At 39.3% G+C, this 22,554-nt stretch overlaps 1 protein-coding gene across 1 annotated transcript in view; it reads left to right on the top strand.

Annotated features, from left to right (window-relative positions):
- LOC136856737 (AP-5 complex subunit zeta-1) overlaps nucleotides 1-22,554 on the top strand; it is a 216,093-nt gene that overhangs the window by 45,555 nt on the left and 147,984 nt on the right. Inside the window, exon 4 of the mRNA XM_067134821.2 lies at nucleotides 20,463-20,650. Within this exon, the coding sequence (XP_066990922.2) occupies nucleotides 20,463-20,650 (188 nt within the window). The remainder of the gene's footprint in view (nucleotides 1-20,462; nucleotides 20,651-22,554) is intronic.

Raw genomic sequence — 22,554 nt, 5'->3', positions numbered from 1 at the left:
ACAGGATCGGCAAGATACTGGACAAATACAACATAAAAACTATCTATAAACCTCACCGTAAGCTAGCCCGTTATCTACCACCAGTAAAAGACACAATAGAATTACAGGCCCCTGGAGTGTATCACATTGAATGTAGCTGCGGAGCTTGTTATGTAGGTGAGACAAAACGTCTGATCTCCACCCGCCTAAAAGAACATATCCGTCACACCAAGAACCAAAACACAGATATTTCAGCAGTAGCCAAGCATTCCTACGAAACTAGGCACGGAATATCATTTGACAAGACCAAGATCCTAGCAGCTATCCCTTGGAATCTGGAAAGAAAAATCCGCGAGGCTATCGAAATCAAGAAACATCCGAATAACATAAATTTAGAAGAAGGATACAAAATCAGTAATTCTTGGATGCCCATCATTCATAGTTTAAGACATACAGACCACAACATAAACACACGGGCCGCAACCCCATTACATAACAGCGCGGGCAAGCCCCCACTACCTGGCTGTGACATAAACTTTCCAGAAGCCTCGCGAGACAGCCAGGGCTTACGCCAGCCAGATAGGCTAGGATATAAAAGGCCAAGATCAAGGCCACTCTAGTAGTGTAACTCTGCCTGGGAGACTGATTACCTCGGATCGAGTAGGGGTATTTCAGTCGCCTTGACAATGAATACTGCAATGTATTCGAAACGTCGGCAAACTGTACGTGATATGCGTACAAGTACAACACGGTTCAACCCGGAAAATAAATTAAATAATTCTTCACACCGTGGAAGCTTCACTTCTAAGATACGAAACCTTTACGGGGAGGATATTCTCAAAGCTACTAGGCAGTTCGACAACCTTCGGAAGAAAATGAGTAACTACCTGGCTCGACTCGCCTTTCTGAAACGCTGCAGGGACAACAGCATTATACCAGCATGTGTGAGACTGAAATATCACACCAAGAACCGACGGACTGACCGTATTCTTCACGAAACCAGCATAAAACTCCTCAGAGAACGGATCAGTGACACAAGACAGACTCTGGACTACCTCAACAATAAATTATTTCATCTCCACCTGCAACTTGCCAGCACTCTGTCGCTCAATGATTGGACCACGTTAGACAGCATTAGCAACACACAATCCCAGTGTACACTGGAACTAGCCACTGCCAAGCAAAACAAGAAATTCAACCGCCTCTTACAAAAACAGAAACCGAAACCACCTGCTCCACTGAAGAAGAATGTAATAGTAAACCTCACAGATAAGCCACTCAGTGAACCCACTACCTCGGTCTTGAGAAAAGGACTCAACTACGCAGTAGCTCCAAATAGTATACCGGTAGAAGAAATAATTAGCAAAGTAGAAATTGCAATCCGGCACCTTCCTACCGAATCTGCAGAGGAGATCAGACAGGATGTATCATGTCTACTGAGATCCGCTAAGCCGCCGCCATCCAATTTGACTAAAGAAGAAATTCATGCCCTAAAAACACTACGTCAAGATACGGAAACAATTATCCTACCCGCAGAGAAAGGCAACGCTACGGTGATAATGACACGCACAGACTACACTCGGAAAATAGAACAATTACTCACCGATTCTACATACAGGAAAATTAGGAACCCTACCAACCGCATTAAGAACAAACTCCACACACTAGTAAAAAATTCCAGTATCCCAGCCGAAATACAGAAGAAACTGATATCCTTGGACCCGATACCTCCAAAATTGTATGGCCTGCCAAAAATCCACAAAGAAGGCATACCTCTGCGACCTATCATGAGCGCTATAGGCTCTCCCACGCACGAGATCGCCCGCTACCTAGCTGGACTACTTCAGCCACATACAGGAAACACTGAAACCTACGTGAAGGACTCCCGACTTTTCATCCAGCTCCTTAAGGACCAATCAATTGAAAGTACGGACCTATTAGTAAGCTTTGACGTCACGTCACTTTTCACCAAGGTGCCGCTAACAGAAGTATTTCCGCTATTAGATCAGAAACTTCCAGAAGACCTGTCAACACTAGCTAAAGAATGCCTTAGCGCCACTTACTTCTATTTCAACGGGGAGTTCTACGAACAGACTGAAGGGGCCGCGATGGGGTCGCCACTCTCTCCAATAATAGCAAACATGTATATGGAACACTTCGAACAGAAAGCCTTAGCTACATCTGCCCTGAAACCGAAATGTTTTCTCCGTTTTGTAGACGACACTTTTGTAATCTGGCCTCACGGGAGCAATAACCTACAGCTATTTCTCGACCATCTCAACTCCATACACGTAAATATTCAGTTCACCATGGAAATAGAAGTAGACGGAAAACTACCGTTCCTGGATGTGCTAGTAATACGTAACCCCAATGGGACGCTGAGTCGCGCAGTATACAGGAAACCCACTCACACAGACAGGTACCTACACGCCTCGTCTCATCATCACCCATCACAAAAGCAGGCTGTCCTAACATCACTAGTAAACAGGGCCATAGCGATATCGGACGCAGAGCACCTCGAGGAAGAAAAAGAACACCTCACGGAAACCCTTAGGAAAAATGGCTACTCGCTCAATAACATCCGACGAGTCCTTAAAAAATCAGAAGAGAAGAAAGAAAAGACCGCCGCAGGAGAAAACAACGGGAAAGAAGAACTGACCCGCCAGAAAACAGCGATACTGCCATACATTAAAAACACTACAGACAGGATCGGCAAGATACTGGACAAATACAACATAAAAACTATCTATAAACCTCACCGTAAGCTAGCCCGTTATCTACCACCAGTAAAAGACACAATAGAATTACAGGCCCCTGGAGTGTATCACATTGAATGTAGCTGCGGAGCTTGTTATGTAGGTGAGACAAAACGTCTGATCTCCACCCGCCTAAAAGAACATATCCGTCACACCAAGAACCAAAACACAGATATTTCAGCAGTAGCCAAGCATTCCTACGAAACTAGGCACGGAATATCATTTGACAAGACCAAGATCCTAGCAGCTATCCCTTGGAATCTGGAAAGAAAAATCCGCGAGGCTATCGAAATCAAGAAACATCCGAATAACATAAATTTAGAAGAAGGATACAAAATCAGTAATTCTGGGATGCCCATCATTCATAGTTTAAGACATACAGACCACAACATAAACACACGGGCCGCAACCCCATTACATAACAGCGCGGGCAAGCCCCCACTACCTGGCTGTGACATAAACTTTCCAGAAGCCTCGCGAGACAGCCAGGGCTTACGCCAGCCAGATAGGCTAGGATATAAAAGGCCAAGATCAAGGCCACTCTAGTAGTGTAACTCTGCCTGGGAGACTGATTACCTCGGATCGAGTAGGGGTATTTCAGTCGCCTTGACAATGAATACTGCAATGTATTCGAAACGTCGGCAAACTGTACGTGATATGCGTACAAGTACAACACGGTTCAACCCGGAAAATAAATTAAATAATTCTTCACACCGTGGAAGCTTCACTTCTAATCTACTAACAAAATTAAAAACTTTAAAGAGAAACATCACTTTACAATGAATCCCTGCAAAGGTAGGAGTAGAAGGCAATAAACTGGCAGATAAACTAGCAAAAAAGGAAAAGGTACTAGTACCTACATGCAAACTAAACCTCTGGAAGCTAACTCAATCAAGAAAATAATCACAAATAAAATCCTTGAAAAATGGAAGAAAGAAACTACCCAACTTACTGCAATGAAGAAATGGAGTAAAATAAATGACCTATGGGACAAAAATAAAAGCAAGCTGAGAAAAGAAGCAGTGACGATCTTCAGGTTTGAAACAGAACATGACTACTTAGCTGCACATCTGCAAAATTAATGGATCAGTGATGGTCTCGAAAAACCTATTTCAGTGCACAGGACTCAACGCAAGCCAACAAAAACGAGGAAATTTACGAGCTATACTGGACAGCGAGGAACAAGATGAAACAAGACTGTTCCCTAATACATCTGTACATTATTAATGTTATATGTATATTACTGTTGTCTAGAAATATCAATTTTGTACTGGAGTTACTTCCCAGTAAAGCCATAGGTCACAACAACTTATCGTACCATACAGAAATAGATATACCTGCAAAAATTAATTTCACAAAAACAGCAGGAATAATCAACAACATTTTGAAGCCATCACTTGTACAGAAACACACTCGTTTGCGCCTTTATAATACACTTGCTAGGCCAATCCTTTGCAATAGATTTTAGTCATGGAAATTAAAAACTCAAGACATTCCAAGAATCACAGCAGGAGAAATGACATTCATGTGCCGTGCTGGGGTATATATCAAGTGGGATCATAAAAGGAATGGGAAGGTGCCAAAACAACTGAAAATACAACCAATAACTGACCACATCTACAGTTATCTGGAAAACTGAAAATGCCATGTACAAACGAAGGAACCTGGAATTGCATAAAATGAATTTCATTGCAAAGCCCGTATTGTCGATGGTGTTGGATTGCAAAACTTTCCCAGGAGCAGACGTGGACTCTGACCACAACTTGTTGGTCATGAAATGTCATCTGAAGTTGAAGAAATTGAAGAAAGGAAAGAAAGCAAAAAGATGGGATCTAGACAAGTTGAAAGAAAAGAGTGTGAGGGATTGTTTCAAGGAACATGTTGCACAAGGACTAAATGAAAAGGCTGAAGGAAACACTATAGAGGAAGAGTGGAGAGTCATGAAAAAGGAAGTCAGTAGGGCTGCTGAAGAAATGTTAGGAAGGAAGAAAAGATCAACTAAGAATCAGTGGATAACTCAGGAGATACTAGACCTGATTGATGAACGACAAAAATACAAGAATGCTAGAAATGAAGAGGGCAGAAAAGAATACAGGCGATTAAAGAATGAAGTGGATTGAAAGTGCAAGGCAGCTAAGGAAGAATGGCTGAAGGAGAAATGCAAGGATGTCGAAGGCTGTATGGTCCTGGGAAAGGTAGATGCTGCATACAAGAAAATCAAGGAAACCTTTGGAGAAAGGAAATCTAGGTGTATGAATATTAAGAGCTCAGATGGAAAACCACTTCTAGGGAAAGAAGACAAAGCAGAAAGATGGCAGGAGCATATCCAACAGTTGTATGAAGGTAAAGATGTAGATAATTTGGTTCTGGAACATGAAGAGGCTGTTGATGCTGATGAAAAGGGAGACCCAATTTTGAGGTCAGAGTTTGACAGAGCTGTGAGTGACCTCAATAGGAACAAGGCACCTGGAATTGATGACATTCCCTCTGAATTACTGACTGCCTTAGGAGAAACCAGCATGGCAAGGTTATTTCATTTAGTCTGCAAGATGTATGAGACAGGAGAAGTCCCATCCGATTTTCAGCAGAATGTTGTTATACCTATTCCCAAGAAAGCCGGTGCTGACAGGTGTGAAAACTACCGCACCATTAGTTTAGTATCTCATACCTGCAAAATTTTAACATGCATTATTTACAAAAGAATGGAAAAACAAGTTGAAGGTGAGTTGGGAGAAGATCAATTTGGCTTCAGAAGAAATGTAGGAACACGTGAAGCTATCCTGACTTTACGTCTGATCTTCGAGGATCGAATCAAGAAGGACAAGCCCACGTACATGGCATTCGTAGATCTAGAAAAGGCATTCGATAATGTTGATTGGACCAAGCTATTTATGATTCTGAAGATGATAGGGATCAGATACCGAGAACGAAGAATTATCTACAATCTGTATAAAAATCAGTCTGCAGTGATAAGAATCGAGGGCTTTGAAAAAGAAGCAGCAATCCAGAAAGGAGTAAGGCAAGGCTGCAGTTTGTCCCCTCTCCTTTTCAATGTTTACATAGAACAGGCAGTAAAGGAAATCAAAGAGAAATTTGGAAAGGGAATCACAGTCCAAGGAGAGGAAATCAAAACCTTGAGATTTGCCGATGATATTGTTATTTTATCTGAGACTGCAGAAGATCTCGAGAAGTTGCTGAATGGTATGGATGAAGTCTTTGGTAAGGAGTACAAGATGAAAATAAATAAGTCCAAAACAAAAGTAATGGAGTGCAGTCGAGCGAAGGCAGGTGATGCAGGAAATATTAGATTAGGAAATGAAGTCTTAAAGGAAGTAGATGAATATTGTTACCTGGGTAGTAAAATAACTAACGATGGCAGAAGTAAGGAGGACATAAAATGCAGACTAGCACAAGCAAAGAAGAGCTTTCTTAAGAAAAGAAATTTGCTCACTTCAAACATTGATATCGGGATTAGAAAGATGTTTTTGAAGACTTTCGTGTGGAGCGTGGCATTGTATGGAAGTGAAACATGGACGATAAGTAGCTCAGCAAGAAAGAGAATAGAAGCTTTTGAAATGTGGTGTTACAGAAGAATGCTGAAGGTGAGATGGATAGATCGAATCACGAATGAAGAGATACTGAATCGAATTGGTGAGAGGAGATCGATTTGGCTAAATTTGACGAGAAGAAGAGATAGAATGATAGGACACATCTTAAGACACCCAGGACTTGTTCAGTTGGTTTTTGAAGGAAGTGTAGGGGGTAAGAACGGTAGGGGTAGACCAAGATATGAATATGACAAGCAGATTAGAGCAGATGTAGGATGCAATAGTTACGTAGAAATGAAAAGGTTAGCACAGGATAGGGTGGCATGGAGGCTGCATCAAACCAGTCTATGGACTGATGACTCAAACAACAACAACATACTTTATAAGGTACAGTCATAGGTTCCACTTTTACTATACTAAAAAAAATTTCTTTAATTAGCAATTAACAAGTGTCGGGACATGTTTCGTTCTTCTTTTTGGACATCATCAGCTGAAAATACTTGTAAGATGAGTAAAATAGACAAAGTCACAAATACACATTAAAATACCATTCGGGTTATCGAATATGTCAAGTTAAAATGCATGATAAAATTCAAAGAATGTTCTTAAAATGCTGGAACTCAATTGCTTTTCAGTTCTGTTGAAATGAAGATAAAATCAACACACCACATCATCACGCCAACATAAGAAGAGTTCGATCATCAATTTTTTAAAAAATATTTTTACAATTTGCTTTACGTCGCACCGACACAGATAGGTCTTATGGCGACGATCATCGAATTTTTAATAGAACTATTACGTGTGTTAAACAATTATATCTTCATTTCAACAGAACTTAAAAGCTATTGAGTTCCAGCATTTTAATAACATTCTTAGAATTTTATCATGCATTTTTAACTTGACGTATTCGGTAACCCGAATCGTATTTTAATGTGTATTTGTGACCTTGTCGATTTTACTCTCTTACAAGTATTTTCAATTGATGATGTCCAAAAAGAGGGACGAAAAATGTCCCGACACTTGTTAATTGCTAATTAAGGAAAGAAAATTTAGTATTGTAAAGGTGGAACTTATGACTGTACCTTATAAAGTATGGAACCTGGAAGATTGCCAAAGGAGATTCTCCTATATCAACCCAGGGGAAAAAAAAGATCTGTAGGTCGTCCAATGAAGAGGTGATGTAACAATGCAAGACCATAATGGGACACATGGCCCAATACATGACAGGAAGTTGATGATGATGATGATGATGAGGAATAATGAAAGGAACACAAGAAAAAACACAGTGACAGGTCAGAGTAGCTTATGTGAAAATAGGAAATCATGGAAAACCATTTTCAGGTCTGGTGACAGTGGGGTTTGAACCCACTATCACCTGAATGAAAGCTGATAGGGATTGTGATATTGAAAGGTTTTGAGTGTCACCCTGCCTGAATTAGATGAAACTATTTCGACTCAAGATATGAGAGACCTGTTGCAAGTAGCCAAAAATGGAAAGTCAGGAGCTATCTCGGGGATCATGTATGAATTTTGGAAAGAGATACGAAAGCAAAATGGTACAATGAAAATTTTAACAAGGATATATTCAATAAAATCTTTGAGACAGGAGAATTCCCAAAAGCTTGGAGAGGGGATAACATGCCCAATATACAGAAATAAAGGAGAGTGATTGAATCCGGTTTACTATAAGGGATTAACCTTATTAGATACATTGGGAAGAATATATACTAGCATACTGGCAGAAAGACTAATTAACTGGGCAGACAGACATTCAGTCGTGTCAAAATTTTAAAATTGTTTCAGAAGAGGGAGATGTACGATGTTTTTATTGTGAGAACACTTCTTGACAAATATTATTGATGATGAAGCACGGAGCAGTTTCTTCTTCTTCCTCGCTTTGTCATTGATGATATCATAGTTGTGGAGTTGCTTCTGCAGATCCTCCAGGTTTAGCAGAACTCAGTTTCGTTGTTGTCAGCAGCTGCTTGTGTTTCAATATCAGTGGAGTCTCCTCACCTGTTGAGCTGAGTTCTTCTTCTTAGCCCTTCCTCTCTTAAAAAAGGTTTTCTATGGTTTCCCGTTTTCACACCAGCTGGGGCTGTACCTTAATTAACGTCATGGCTGTTACCTTTCCTATCCTTGCCCTTTCCCATCCTTCCATCACCGAAAATATTTGGTGTGTTAGTGTGACATTAAACAGATCTCTAATTAAGCTTAAAAATTGATTTTCTCAAAACTAGTACTGTATTTCTCTGAATCCAAGAGGACCCCCACTTTAACCTTCAAAAATTAAATCAGGCTTAAAAAGTGCTTTGTGAAAGCATATGAACACCTTTCTTGTACAGTACACAGTTTCAGATTATCTTTGTCTTCACGCCAACACCGAATATTGGCTTTAGTTATGCCATATTTTCGTGCGGCTAAATAATTATTCTTTATTTCCACGAGTTTCATAACCATGAAATTAAAATTGGTATCATAATATCAAAGAAAACCCGTTGAAAATTTGATGGCAGTACCTGTTCCACGTCTCTACAATGCGACAATCCATCAGGAAAATATTCTTGCTGTTTATAAAACTGTTACTTTTACTAAGCGTTAGGTACAACCGGCTGCTGCTAGACGCACATCTCGCTGGCTGGCTTCGGCCGACTTCAGTGGCTAGCGATGTATAATGAGGACTTGGACGTTGAAGGTCAACGAGTTTATGCGCCATGGTATGGCCATTCTGCCCTTGAGTTTTTCACGCACATCCCACACAATTTAATCTTCGACTTCTTTAAAGCGTCCTTGTTGCGGTCCACTGAATGCATTTTTTGTACATTACGCAATTTTAAGCTATTTTTATCTCCACGCTAACTCAAAATATTGGCTTTAGTTATGCCATATTTCATACCTGCCAACTTTCCCTATATAGGCGGGAGACTCCCGATTTTCGACAGTTTTTCCCGCCTCCCAATTATTCTATTATTTCTTCCAATTTTAGCTTATTTGTTGGTAAACTTCAAACATTTGTTTTCAAATCCCACCATTTCAGCATTGTACGCCAGTGTCCGGAAGTTCTTCGCTCATTGCCGCTTTCAAATGAAATATCGACATTTATTAATACATGAAATACGCGCGAATGTGCGATGTTTATGGAAATGTCTATATCGCGATGCGTATATCGATTGTAAATCATTCTTGTGTGCTATGTTCGTGTTTGTTCACATCAGTCTAGTCAATTCTAGAGACTAGTCGCTAGATTTGGAGTCTATTTTAGTAATTTAGTGACAGAATTTCAGAGATAGCGACTAGTGACTTTTCTAGAGATGTTAGGAGCCATTTGGAGACAATTCTGGCAAATTTTAATTTTTTACTTGACAAAAATAGCATTGCACTTCGCATAATTGCGTGGGCGTGTGATGCAATATACTAATGTATGCATTTGCTAAGTAATAGCATCTAAGTGCATGACTGATTCACACATGTAGAGCATGAGTTCATACTATTTTCAGAAGGCTTATCAGACATCGATCACCTCGCTTATATACTTCCTGTGAGGGAATAGAGATGTGTAATTTTTCGCCTTGTAGCCTTGTATAGCAACAGTCGGGGTTTGAGACAATAGGTGTTATAATATATACCATAGTATTTCTGTATTGCTCAAGACATGTAGAATAAGCAGTTTTCACCAGTTGTATCTCCTGATTTTTCCTGATTTTCATATCATAATCTCCCGATTTTTAGTTTTGTAATGTTGGCAGGTATGCATACTTTCTTGCGGCTGCACGAGTATTCTTCATTTCCACATGTTTAATAACCATTAACTTAAAATTGGCATCATAATATCGATGAGAACCCATTGAAAATAAACCCCCTGTGGGTGGAGGACGCAGACGAAGAATATACCCACGGTATCCCCTGCCTATCATAAGAGGTGACAAAAAGGGGCGACCAACGGATGATTGTATTAGAACCATGAAACTACTTGTGATTAGTTCCACCACACGGGGAACACTATGGGTCACTTTTACTTGTGCATAGTACCACTATGTTAGGTACCAAATAGGTTTGTGATTAGTAGCACGCAGGAGTACCGTGCGGTCAGCCCCCTACTTAGAGTGCACTGTCGGCTTTTACAGTACCTGTGATTAGTAACACTATATGAACGACATCATGGGTGAGCGACACCATGGTTCTGGCTTGCCTGTGATTAGTACCCACTATATGGGGAACACCATGAGATAATACAAGTCTCTGTGGTTAATACACTTATGTGATGAACACCATAGGTTTGCGTTGCCTGTAAATGGCACCACAATGTGCGAAACACCATAGGTCTGTATTAAATGTGCGAATTTCATTATTTATTTATTTATTTATTTATTTATTCATTCATTCATTCATTCATTCATTCATTCATTCATTCCTGACGTACATTTGTGGCGAAGTTAGGGCTCACGGCCCTCTCTTACACTTAACCACTATAAACAATAAAATTTAAAAATGTAAACATAAAAGTAAGACATAGAAATTCTAAAAGGACATAATACTACGGACAGATAATTCTAAGACTAAGTTAGGCCTACATATCAGTACGACAATTAGTGTGATAATAATAATAATAATAATAATAATAATAATAATAATAATAATAATAATAATAAAGAAGAAAACCCATTCACACAACAAACACACAATGATTCACACAACTCAGTTTTATGTTCCCAGGAAAAACTTTCGGCAGGCAGATTTGAATTTATGAGAGGAAGTAAGGTGCCGATTGTCCATTGGGAGTGTATTCCAGAGTCTCGATGCAGTAACTAAAAAGGAATGATTGTAGGAATTCGTTCGACTTAGTGGAATTTCAAGTAGGGAACCAGAACGGATACTAATTTCGTGGAATGAGGAAAGGAAACGAAAATTACAAGAGAGGTAAGTAGAAGTGTTCGTCGAGAGCACTTGGTAAACAAGTGTCATTAGGTGAAAATTCCTTCGTTCATTTATGCGTAGCCATCCCAATGTTTTGAAATATGGTGTGACATGAGCGTCATGTCGCAGTTGGAAGGCATATCGTATGCATGAGTTTTGTGCTCGCTGGAGTCTCAAAGCTTATTCAGACCCTTGAGGGACACCAGATGATTTTACAGCCCATTGGGATCTTTGATTGTTTACCACAACACACTGGCGACGATTTGTAAGGTACTACTTAAAAAAATTTAGGGCTATCAAGCCGATATGCAGAGAGCGTAGCATGGATAGTAGTATGTCTATATTTATCGTGTCGAACGCACTACTAAAGTCAAGGAGTGTCAGTATCGTCACCTGCCGTTTGTCCATTGCTAGTCTTATGTTATCTGTTACCCGAAGAAGTGCAGTCGTAGTACTGTGTCCCTTTCTGAAGCCAGATTGCAATGGGTCAAAAAGAGAATGTCTGGTTAAGAATTCTACTAGCTGCTCGTGTACAACTCGTTCAAGAACTTTCAAGAGAGGGGGAAGAATCGAAATAGGCCGGTAATCAGATGGCGCATTTGCAGTGGTACTGGTATGCTTTAATATTGGGGTTACTAGAGCATCCTTCCATGCAGTTGGAAACGTCCCTGTGATGAGACAGTGGTTTACAATGTAGGTAATAATTGGTAGGACCGCGCCAATAATGTTTTTTATAAAGCCTATTGGGATGTTATCTGCTCCTTTAGCTTGTGATTTAACTGAATTCAAAATACGCTTTACATCATTTACACTCACAGGGTGAAAAGAGAAATTATGTTCGTTTTCTGTAGGGTCACTGTTTCTTTTATTTAGATTGATATGATTTTGAGGTTGAGATTCCTTTATTGGGTTAGTTACGAAGTGAGAGTTAAGTGTATCGAGAGATATAGTTGGCACATGTGGCTTTTTGCATTTTCCAACTCCCATAGCTCGAAGTTCGTTCCAGGTTTCATGTGCATTTAAGTTCCTTGTTACATTTTTAATGTAATTAAATTTGCTATTGCGAATTAATTGCTTTGTTCTGTTACGTAAAAGACGATACTGTTCAAAATCTAGTTCATTATTTGTTTCCTTGTATCGGCGAAACATTGCGTCATGGCGAGCCATTGTTGCTTTTATATCGCTTGTTAACCAAGGTGCAGGTGAGTGAGTGACTCTAGCTTGCCTAACTGGAGCATGCTTGTCATATAGTCCTATGAGTAGGGAGTTCAATCTTGTCACTTTCATGTCTGTGTCATGCAACTGCTTTATATCTTCCCAAGGTAAAGTTTTGGAGTTGTTGTAGATCGATATTTTTCAGATCCCTGTAACTAATGTATTTAGCTTTGTATTTTAGTACATGTAGAGAGTAGCACAGATAAATTAAGTCATGAGTTGAGATGCCATGTACAGGAAATTGACCATACTTAAGAACTTTATGCTGGTTATTTGTAATCAGGAGGTCGATTCCAGTATGGCTTGTATATCTAAGTGTATGAACATGGTTAGTTGTGTCTAGTGGTAAGATCGTCATGTCGATGGAGGTAAATAGGTTGCTGATTCGGTCTGATTTGCCAGTTGAGGTCTAAGATATTTGAGTTAAAGTCACCAAGGAGTAGTATATGCTCGTAGGTCGGTACTAGTTTGAGAAGGTCAGATTCAAGGTCAGAGATGTTAGTAACATTCGGTGGTTTGTAGAAAAACTCCTATCAATACTTTTTGACGGTTAATTATGGTCTCAGCAAACATATATTCTGTATGTGGAGTGATGCCAGATGATGTTTTGATAATAATTCTACATTTAATATCATCCCTACAATATACTGCTACACCACCACCGCGCCTGGCAGTGAGATCATAATACCAATATAAATGGTCCGTTATTGGACATTATAAATTTTCCAGCTAACTCATTCCTGGTTGCCAGCGTTTCGCCCCCGTGTGCTAGGCTGGGCTCATCAGTTGGTACCTAGCACACCCACCAAGACGCTGGATAGTGCATACCGTGGAGGCCACTGCGTAGGCTAATTGTAGCCACCGGCAGTGCCAATGCACTATGAGAGACATTGTCTCATTATCAAAAATTGATGCCTACTTGGCCATCAGATGATGTAGATGTTGATTCCCATAGGGAATCAGAAATAATTGTTCCGAATGAGTAAATTTATAATACCAATATAAATGGTCCATTATTGGACATTATAAATTTTCCAGCTAACTCATTCCTGGTTGCCAGCGTTTCGCCCCCGTGTGCTAGGCTGGGCTCATCAGTTGGTACCTAGCACACCCACCAAGACGCTGGATAGTGCATACCGTGGAGGCCACTGCGTAGGCTAATTGTAGCCACCGGCAGTGCCAATGCACTATGAGAGACATTGTCTCATTATCAAAAATTGATGCCTACTTGGCCATCAGATGATGTAGATGTTGATTCCCATAGGGAATCAGAAATAATTGTTCCGAATGAGTAAATTTATAATACCAATATAAATGGTCCGTTATTGGACATTATAAATTTTCCAGCTAACTCATTCCTGGTTGCCAGCGTTGTCCAATAACGGACCATTTATATTGGTATTATAAATTTACTCATTCGGAACAATTATTTCTGATTCCCTATGGGAATCAACATCTACATCAGTGAGATCATGCCGATAGAGAGTATATCCTTCTAGTTTTACAAGGGTAGAGCTAATTTTATCAGACAACCAGGTTTCAGTAATACACATAATATGCATGTTACAGGTTGATATTATCGAATGAACCTCATCTATGTGACTGAGGAGTGAGAGAAAATTGATATGGCAACACTGTAGACTTTGGGAGAACTGAGACAGAGATTGTTTCAATAGCAGTTCAGTAGGCTGAGGGTTGGGGACAGTTGGTGAAGGTACACAAGGGTTATTTTCATTGTGGAATACACTCGGATCAATGACACTCAGGAATGCCTCATCTACCGTAACGGTAGTTTCAAGGACACCAGCTGCTGACATGTTTAAAGGGTAGGTCATAAATTCCTGGAACAAACACTGATAACACACACACACGCAGATAAATACGTACACATAGCATATGTTTGAACATTTCAATAGACAAATAAATAATGATGATGATAATAATAATAATAATAATAATAATATTAATAATAATAATAATAATAATAATAATAATAATAATAATAATAATAATAAGGATATTAATAAAATTACACTAATATACAGTTGAAGAGTTAGTCTAGAGTAGGGTTTTGCTAAAGTGCTGTACTTCCAGGCTTTATTTAAGTGCACCTGACGGTGAGCATTTCAGAAATAAGTAGAAGAGAAAGAGTTTGTAAGTGTGGGTGGAACTTGTGAATGCTATACGACTATTTTACGAATTTGTTACAAATGAAGAAATCACATTGGAAGAAACAGTTGAGGAACTAGAAAGCTATTTCACAGTAGAATCTACAGACACAGGGTATTGTTCATTTATTTGAGAGAGTTCAGTTCATCCATTGTTGTTATGTTGTGTCTGGTTTCCCCTCTTTTTACAACAGTGCATCCCTGTATGGTCCAGACAATTCTCTCTCCAAATTTATCTACAGCCGTCTTCAATATTAGAGTGCGAGCCGCAGTCAGGTCGTCCCTGATATTGATTCCAGTGCCTGCTAACTTGCCCTTGTTACAAAAGACTTCCTCTCTTTTCCTATAGCTTACAAATTTCACTATTATAGACCGTTTCACTCCCAGCCCCGGCCTGCCAACATGGTGAGACCTATCAATATCCTGCACGGCGATGTCAAGGCCAAGTTTGTCTTTAAACAACCTGACTGAAAGTTTGTCCGTATTCTCATTCGGTGATTCGGGAATTCCGAACACACGCACACTTTCTCTATGTTGATATTGCTCCAAAGCATCAGTACTCCTTTTGAGTTCATCCTGCACTGCTTTCAGTTCAATTTCCTTATTTTTAATATCAATTTTAAGTTCATTGATAATCTCAGTGTTGAAATCCAGGGTGGCCTTGAGTTGTTCAGCCACGGCCTTTGTGACACTTTCAGTTATTGCCTCAATGATAGCCGAGAGAATGTCTTTCAACTGTAGAGCTTCCCTTACCTGTTGAACAATGCTATCCGCTAGGGTAGCTTCACTACCGCAGCCGGCTGCAGGCCCCGCCTTGGTCCTGGTTTCCCAGCTGGCCGCATTCTTCTTGTCTCTTCCCATAATTAAATTTTGTTTATATTTACAAAAATCCACTGCACAACACTGAGCGATGTCGTGAAGTAAACAACACACACTTTTAGAGTTGAAATTCACTATTTTTGCAACGAATTACACCTTTACTACACCTGCTAATAATCGAAAACTAGGAGCGCACACACACACACACACAGCACTAACAGCGTTCCGCCATGTGTAAGAGTAGTGAGTAGTACCATAATGTGTGGAATACCATGAGTCTGTGCTACTTTTGATTAGTACCGCACCAGGACAAATTTATTTATTTATTTATTTATTTATTTATTTATTCATTCATTCATTCATTCATTCATTCATTCATTCATTCATTCATTCATTTATTTATTTATTTATTTATTTATTTATTTATTTATTTATTTATTTACGAAGCACAAGATACAGCTACACTGAGCAAATTTCACTTGCACTGTCAACAGACTATTTAACAAATACCATGATTCTACTTTCCTAGCGATAAGTACCATTATGAGGGGCTGATTACTTGGATTTTGGACCCCTTTAGACTGCAAGCATCATCAATTCAGTATTGTGCTTTAGAAGCAGTCCCTTGGTCAGTAATACTGTTGTTTTACGTCAGTTTCTGTGAATGTGAGGCACTGTGAGTCGGATTCACTGATTGTTTTAAATTCATATCCATCCATTCATTCTTCGTCCTCACGTTTTGCAATCTGGTCAGTGGAGGATTTTGAACTTTTAATTTGTCATTACATTTTGTACCATTAGGGGCTGATGACCTAGATGTTAGGCCCCTTTAAACAACAAGCACCACCACCACCATTGAAAATATGCCAGCAATACCTGTTCCACATGTCTATACAATATAACGATCCATCATGAAAGTATTCCTCCTGTCTGTAAAACAAACTGTTAATTTTAGTGAGTGTCAGGTACAGTAGACACGTAACTCTGCCCCAGAGTATCCATAGTCATTCTAAGGATTAGAAGGCTCGCATGTTTTGATGCCGTTCTGCTGATTTGGGAAACTTTTTGTAGAGGCTAATACAGGGGCATTTTAAAATCTCTTCAATTTACGCTACTATTATAACATTAAAAGACGTGGATCCAATGACACCTTCTTCTAGGGGAACTTTTGTAGTTTAAAGTCCAAGTATAACATTAACTCGTGCGTGATGTGACTTATACAACATCAACTTTAAGGCAAAAGGCATAAGTCAGACTGTGCTGTACAATTGGATAAGAAATATTTATTGTAACGTTAGAATAATTAATGTTGTGATGATTGTTATTGGAAAAACTTGCTTCCTGTCATATGTGTTGATAATGAACAAATAATTTCTCAAAAAATCTCAACTGGAACTGTTGCTTAATAGTGAAGCAGGTCTTAATGACAGTCTTGTAAGGACAATTGGCCCAGTTCTCGTGTATTGGTTTTTAGCCTTAGATGTGACTCAAGCAGGTAATATCAGAAAAGTTAGGCGCATCTAACATGATATAAATGAATAATTTTTTGGTCACATCTTTCTTATCCATTGAAGAAGATCCATTTTGGTTTTGGACATTCTACACTCCACACAAGTTAGGAATGATCATGTTCTAAATTTTAATTTTACAAAAGTGTATTTTATCACTAGTTTCCTCCATTAACCATCATTTGTTCTGTCCATGTATTTTAGATGTTATCTAGTGTGTTAATTGATGTCACAATGTTAAAAAGGTTATTATTTGTAAACATTATATCTTACAAGGATTGTTAAGGTCCAAGACCAACGACTTTAAGGTTGAGTTAAGGCTGATGTTGCCCTTAAAAGAGGGTGAAACATGTACCTAATAAGACTCTATAATATTATGTAAAAGTTTAACCATAAGATTCTTGGTATGTATTGAATAGGTGGTCTTATTAAATATTCTTGTAATATTTTTGATACATGGTCAACTTCAATACGGAACAAATATGAGAGTTGTAACTTGTAAATCAGTGAAGTTAGGTTGCCACCGCTAGCAATGTAGCCTATAAGCCTAATAAAGAAGCGGATGTTGAAGGTAGAGTTTTATATGTGCACAGGGAGTGAAGGAAAGCAGCGTCGTTCACATGGTAGCTGCCAGTGGCGTTCATTACTGTTACGTCATGAATGCAAGACGACCCTTGATTTGTCACGAGATTCTGAAACGTCATCTCCAATTTGGAGAAATACGGCATAATGTGAAATAACACACTTCATGTACCCATCTGCCAATCCAGCATAAAGTGTCAAATGTTTGTTGGCGTACGACATGTATTGAAGTGAGGAACAAAACATACAGCTATGTCACAGTCTTCACACATAAATCTTGATTCCCCTTCTCATTTTTTCCCCTTTACACAGTAATAGGAATTTGTCTGAGATTTCAAAAGGTAAAATTGAAGTGACTTGCCAGCTTGTGGCTGCTTTGTAACTGGGTGTATGTTTATATTGAGAGTTTGAAATGTATTTACTGCATACTGTTAAGTTGGGTAAATATTCTGAGGGGTTTAATTGTCTTCTCATTTGAGACTTATCTCCTCCACAACTGATTTCACTGTGTCTATCCAGCATTATCTTCAATCAATCACTACTGATCTGCATTTAGGACAGTCGCCCAGGTGGCAGATTCTCTATCTGTTGTTTTTCCTAGCCTTTTCTTACATGATTTCAAAGAAATTGGAAATTTATTGAACATCTCCCTTGGTAAGTTATTCCACTCCTTAACTCCCCTTTCGAAAAACAAATATTTGCCTCAATTTGTCTTATTAAATTCCAGCTTTATCTTCATATTATGATCTTTCCTATTTTTAAAGACACCACTCAAACTTATTCATCTTCTGATGTCATTCTATGCCATCTCCCCACTGCCAACTTGGAACATACCACTTGATACCAATATAAATGGTCCGTTATTGGACATGATAAATTTTCCAGCTAACTCATTCCTGGTTGCCAGCGTTTCGCCCTCGTATGCGAGGTTGGGCTCATCAGTTGGTACCTAGCACAACTACCAAGACGCTGGCCAGTGCATACAGTGGAGGCCACTGCGTAGGCTACTTGGTGCCACCGGCAGTGCCAATGCACTATGAGAGGCTTTGTCTCTTTACCAAAAAATGATGCCTGCTTGGCTATCAGATGATATAGATGTTGATTCCCATAGGGAATTTGAAATATTTGTCCCGAATGAGTAAATTTATAATGTCCAATAACGGACCATTTATATTAGTATTATAAATTTACTCATTCGGGACAAATATTTCAAATTCCCTATGGGAATCAACATCTATATCATCACATACCACTTAGCTGAGCAGCTCGTCTTGTTTCTCCCAGGTCTTCCCAGGCCAAACTTTGCAACATTTTTGTAACACTACTCCTTTGTTGGAAATCACCCGGAACAAATTGAGCTGCTTTTGTTTTGATTTTTTCCAGTTATTGAATCAAATAATCCTGCTGAGGATCCCATACACTGGAACCATACTCTAGTTGGCTTCTTACCAGTGACTTATATGCCCTCTCTTTTACATCCTTACTACAACCCCTAAATACCCTCATAACCATGTGCAGAGATCTGTACCCTTTGTTTACAATCATATCCATGTAATTACCCCAATGATGAGCTTTCCTTATATTAACACCTAGATACTTACAATGATTCTGAAAAGGAACTTTCACCCTATGAATGCAGTAATTAAAACTGAGAGGACTTTTCCTATTTGTGAAACTCACAACCTGACTTTTAACCCTGTTTATCAACATACCATTGCCTACTGTCCATCTCACATGCCGGGCTGAGTGGCTCAGATGGTTAAGGCGCTGGCCTTCTAACCCCAACTTGGCAGGTTCGATCCTGGCTCAGTCCGGTGGTATTTGAAGGTGCTCAAATACGACAGCCTCGTGTCGGTAGATTTACTGGCACGTAAAAGAACTCCTTCGGACTAAATTCCGGCACCTCGGCGTCTCCGAAGACCTTAAAAAGTAGTTAGTGGGACGTAAAGCAAATGACATTATTATTGTCCATCTCACAACATTATTGAGGTCATTTTGCAGTTGCCCACAATCTTGGCCTTCCCTTTGGTCTTTTCCCTTGGACAGTACAGTAAGGTCGAATTATTTTCTGGCAGGTCTCTCACTCTTCATTCTCATAATGTGCCCATACCACTGAAGTCAATGCTTCTTTATTACACAGGTAATAGGAACCTCATTGTCAGATACCTTCTTGTTTACTTCATTCCTGATTTTGTCCTTTCGAGTAGTTTGATTCATAGTTCTAATGAACCTCATATCTGTTGCTTGAATTCTGCTGTAGTCATTGATTAGTAGAGTACATTCCTCTAAACCACATGTGAGAATCAGTATGAAGTAGGTGTGGTACAGGGTTGTTCTTGCTTTTTGTGGTCCGAAAATAGATTTCTGATATGGTTGTAAAAGTTTGATGCTTTCTGTGTCAGTCTGAGTGTTGTCTTTGGAGATTGTTCTTTCGACGTACTTGAAGTGATAAAACTGATTCTAACTTTGCTCCTTCTGAAAAGAGATTTGAGTTTGTTCCTTTCCTTTTGATGATCATAAAAACTGAAAACCCAAGATTTCTTGGATTTTAAAGTTAAGTGATTAATTCAATCCTGTAATTTGGGTATCCCCTGTCTGTCATAAGGGGTAAACAACCAACTAAAGACTGGCATATTTGGATGTCTTTCAATACAACCAGACTGAATCATCTTTTGAGTCATTCACCCTGGCAAATGAATGTTCTGGGAGAGTTTTAACTGTGCTAAAAAAGTTGTCAGCAGCAAATCCTTTGTATGTAAGAAAATATTTGCACTGACACGTTGCAGCTTTGAAATGTGTCAGCTGACCAAACCTTCACTTTTGTATGTTTGTACTTAGATGGAGCTCAACGTGTTGATCAGCTGTAAATGTTTGCAGCCTGAATGCTGTTTGTGTGTCCATGTAAATTTTTATAAAATTACTGTGTTTTTTTTTTTTAATTTTTTTTATTTATTTATTTATTTTTTTCTCCAGCCAGTAGTGCATCGGATGGCTATATGATGGGCACGTACACGTTTGGCGTGCTCCGCGACTGGCTGGGCAGGATATCTCCAGAACAGTGTGGGCCGCTCGGAGAAGCCGTTCGAGAATACTGCAGCCTGGTCGTGGAGCAGAGCTTTCGTCCTGCTCACAAGGAGGTGGACGCCGCCCTACAAAAGGCTGTGAGTGCTCACACTGGTTCTCACTCAACCAGTAAGATAAAACACATTTGTATTGACTAAAGTGGACCAATTATATCATTTTTCTTTTACTGCAACTTCGAATTATGGGAGTGAAAGCTGGGTGGACTCAGGATATCTTATTCATAAGATAGAAGTAACAGACATGGAAGTAGCGAGAACGATTGCTGGTACAAACAGGTGGGAACAATGGCAGGAGGGTATTTGGAATGAGGAGGTAAAGGAATGAACTCGACTGATGAAGCTGTACACATAAACTGGCTTTGGTGATGGGGGTCAAGGAAGACGAATGAAGTAGGATAGGTTACCTAGGAGACTAATGGGCTCTGCTATACAGGGTAAGAGAAGTAGAGGGAAACCAAGACAACAGTAGTTAGATTCAGTTTCTAAGATTTAAAAATAAGAGGTATAGAACTAAACGAGGCTACAGAACTAATTATAAATAGAGGATTGTGGCTGTGTTTAGCAAATTCACAGAGGCCTGCACACTGAATGCTGAAAGGCAGAACAGTCTATAATGAAGTATGTATGTATGTATGTATGTATGTATGTATGTATGTATACAGTCAATATGAAAAACCCAAATATGAGATTCTTATAATGCAGTTCAGCCAGTAGGCTAGAAGAACAACACAAATGCCACAGGTACAAACTCTCTTGAAAATTTTCTTATTGTAGCTTTCTTATGATTTGTTTTGTTTGATTGAATTGTTTCAGATGATACAATTAGGTTGTTGAAGTTTATGGTTAAGTATTGGAAAGGAACAAATAAAGTCAAGGGAGTTCAATATATATTGCAACACTTGTTTTTCTTTTCTAAAAGCAGGTTGGTTTTATTGAGGATTCAAATACACCGATGTTATTGCCCAATCCTTTTGATACAGTACCCTATTTTTCGACATAATCTCTGTTTAATGCTACAGCCTTACACCATCATAATGCAAGGGCCTGTATGCCTGCATGCTACCACTCAACTGGTCGATGTCAGAGCCAACGTTATACTGCATCGATAACTGCCCCGTCATCCATGTAGTGCTTCCCGTGGAGCGCATACTTCATTCGGCTAAACAGATGGAAGTCAGAAGGCGCAAGATTCGGGCTGTAGGGTGGATGAGGAAGAACAGTCCACTGAAGTTTTGTGAGCTCCTGTCAGGTGCGCAGCCTTGTGTGAGGTCTTGCGTTGTCGTGGAGAAGGAGAAGTTTGTTTTTGTGGCTACGAACATGCTCTTTTTCTTAGAGTGGCACAATATACTTCAGAGTGATTGTTTCACCACGAGGGAGGACATCGAACGGAATAACCCCTTCAGAGTCCCTTTAGAGTGATGATGAAACATGCCTTGCCCAACGACGCACTGTGCTTTTGTCTACTGCCAGGTCTCCATATACATTCTGCAAGTGCCTATGAGTATCTGTGATGCCCTGGTTTTCTGTCAAAAGAAAATAACTGCTCTCTGTTTGATACGCACCTCTGTTACAGACACCATTCTTAGGGATAGTTATAGCACTGCCACCTATCGGAAATTACTGAATCTGTATGAGACGTAGTGGGAATATTCAAAGTTGTCCCAAACAAAATTCCAATTTTTTAAAACTGAAATTGGCCGAGAAATAAAATGTGTTGCATTATATATTGAACACCTCTTGTATATAGAACAAGAGGGAGAGAGAGGAACATGAAAGGAAACTCATTTGATAAGTATTGTATTCACAAAGACACACATACAAGATGCTGTCAATTGTGTACACTGTTTAATTTACAAATTATTAAAGTTTGTGGTTTTTAGAATTTGTGATAAATATGAAATATGTTGAAACTTTGTCAGTGTATGTGCCTTCATTTTATACAACCCCTGCAAGTAGTTTTTAGTGATTTTGAATTAGCGATG

The sequence above is a fragment of the Anabrus simplex genome, chromosome 1 (assembly GCF_040414725.1).
Source record: "Anabrus simplex isolate iqAnaSimp1 chromosome 1, ASM4041472v1, whole genome shotgun sequence".
Classification (NCBI taxonomy): domain Eukaryota; kingdom Metazoa; phylum Arthropoda; class Insecta; order Orthoptera; family Tettigoniidae; genus Anabrus; species Anabrus simplex.
The sequence above is the reverse complement of the archived record's forward strand: the minus strand, read 5'-3'. Positions and strand labels throughout refer to the sequence as shown.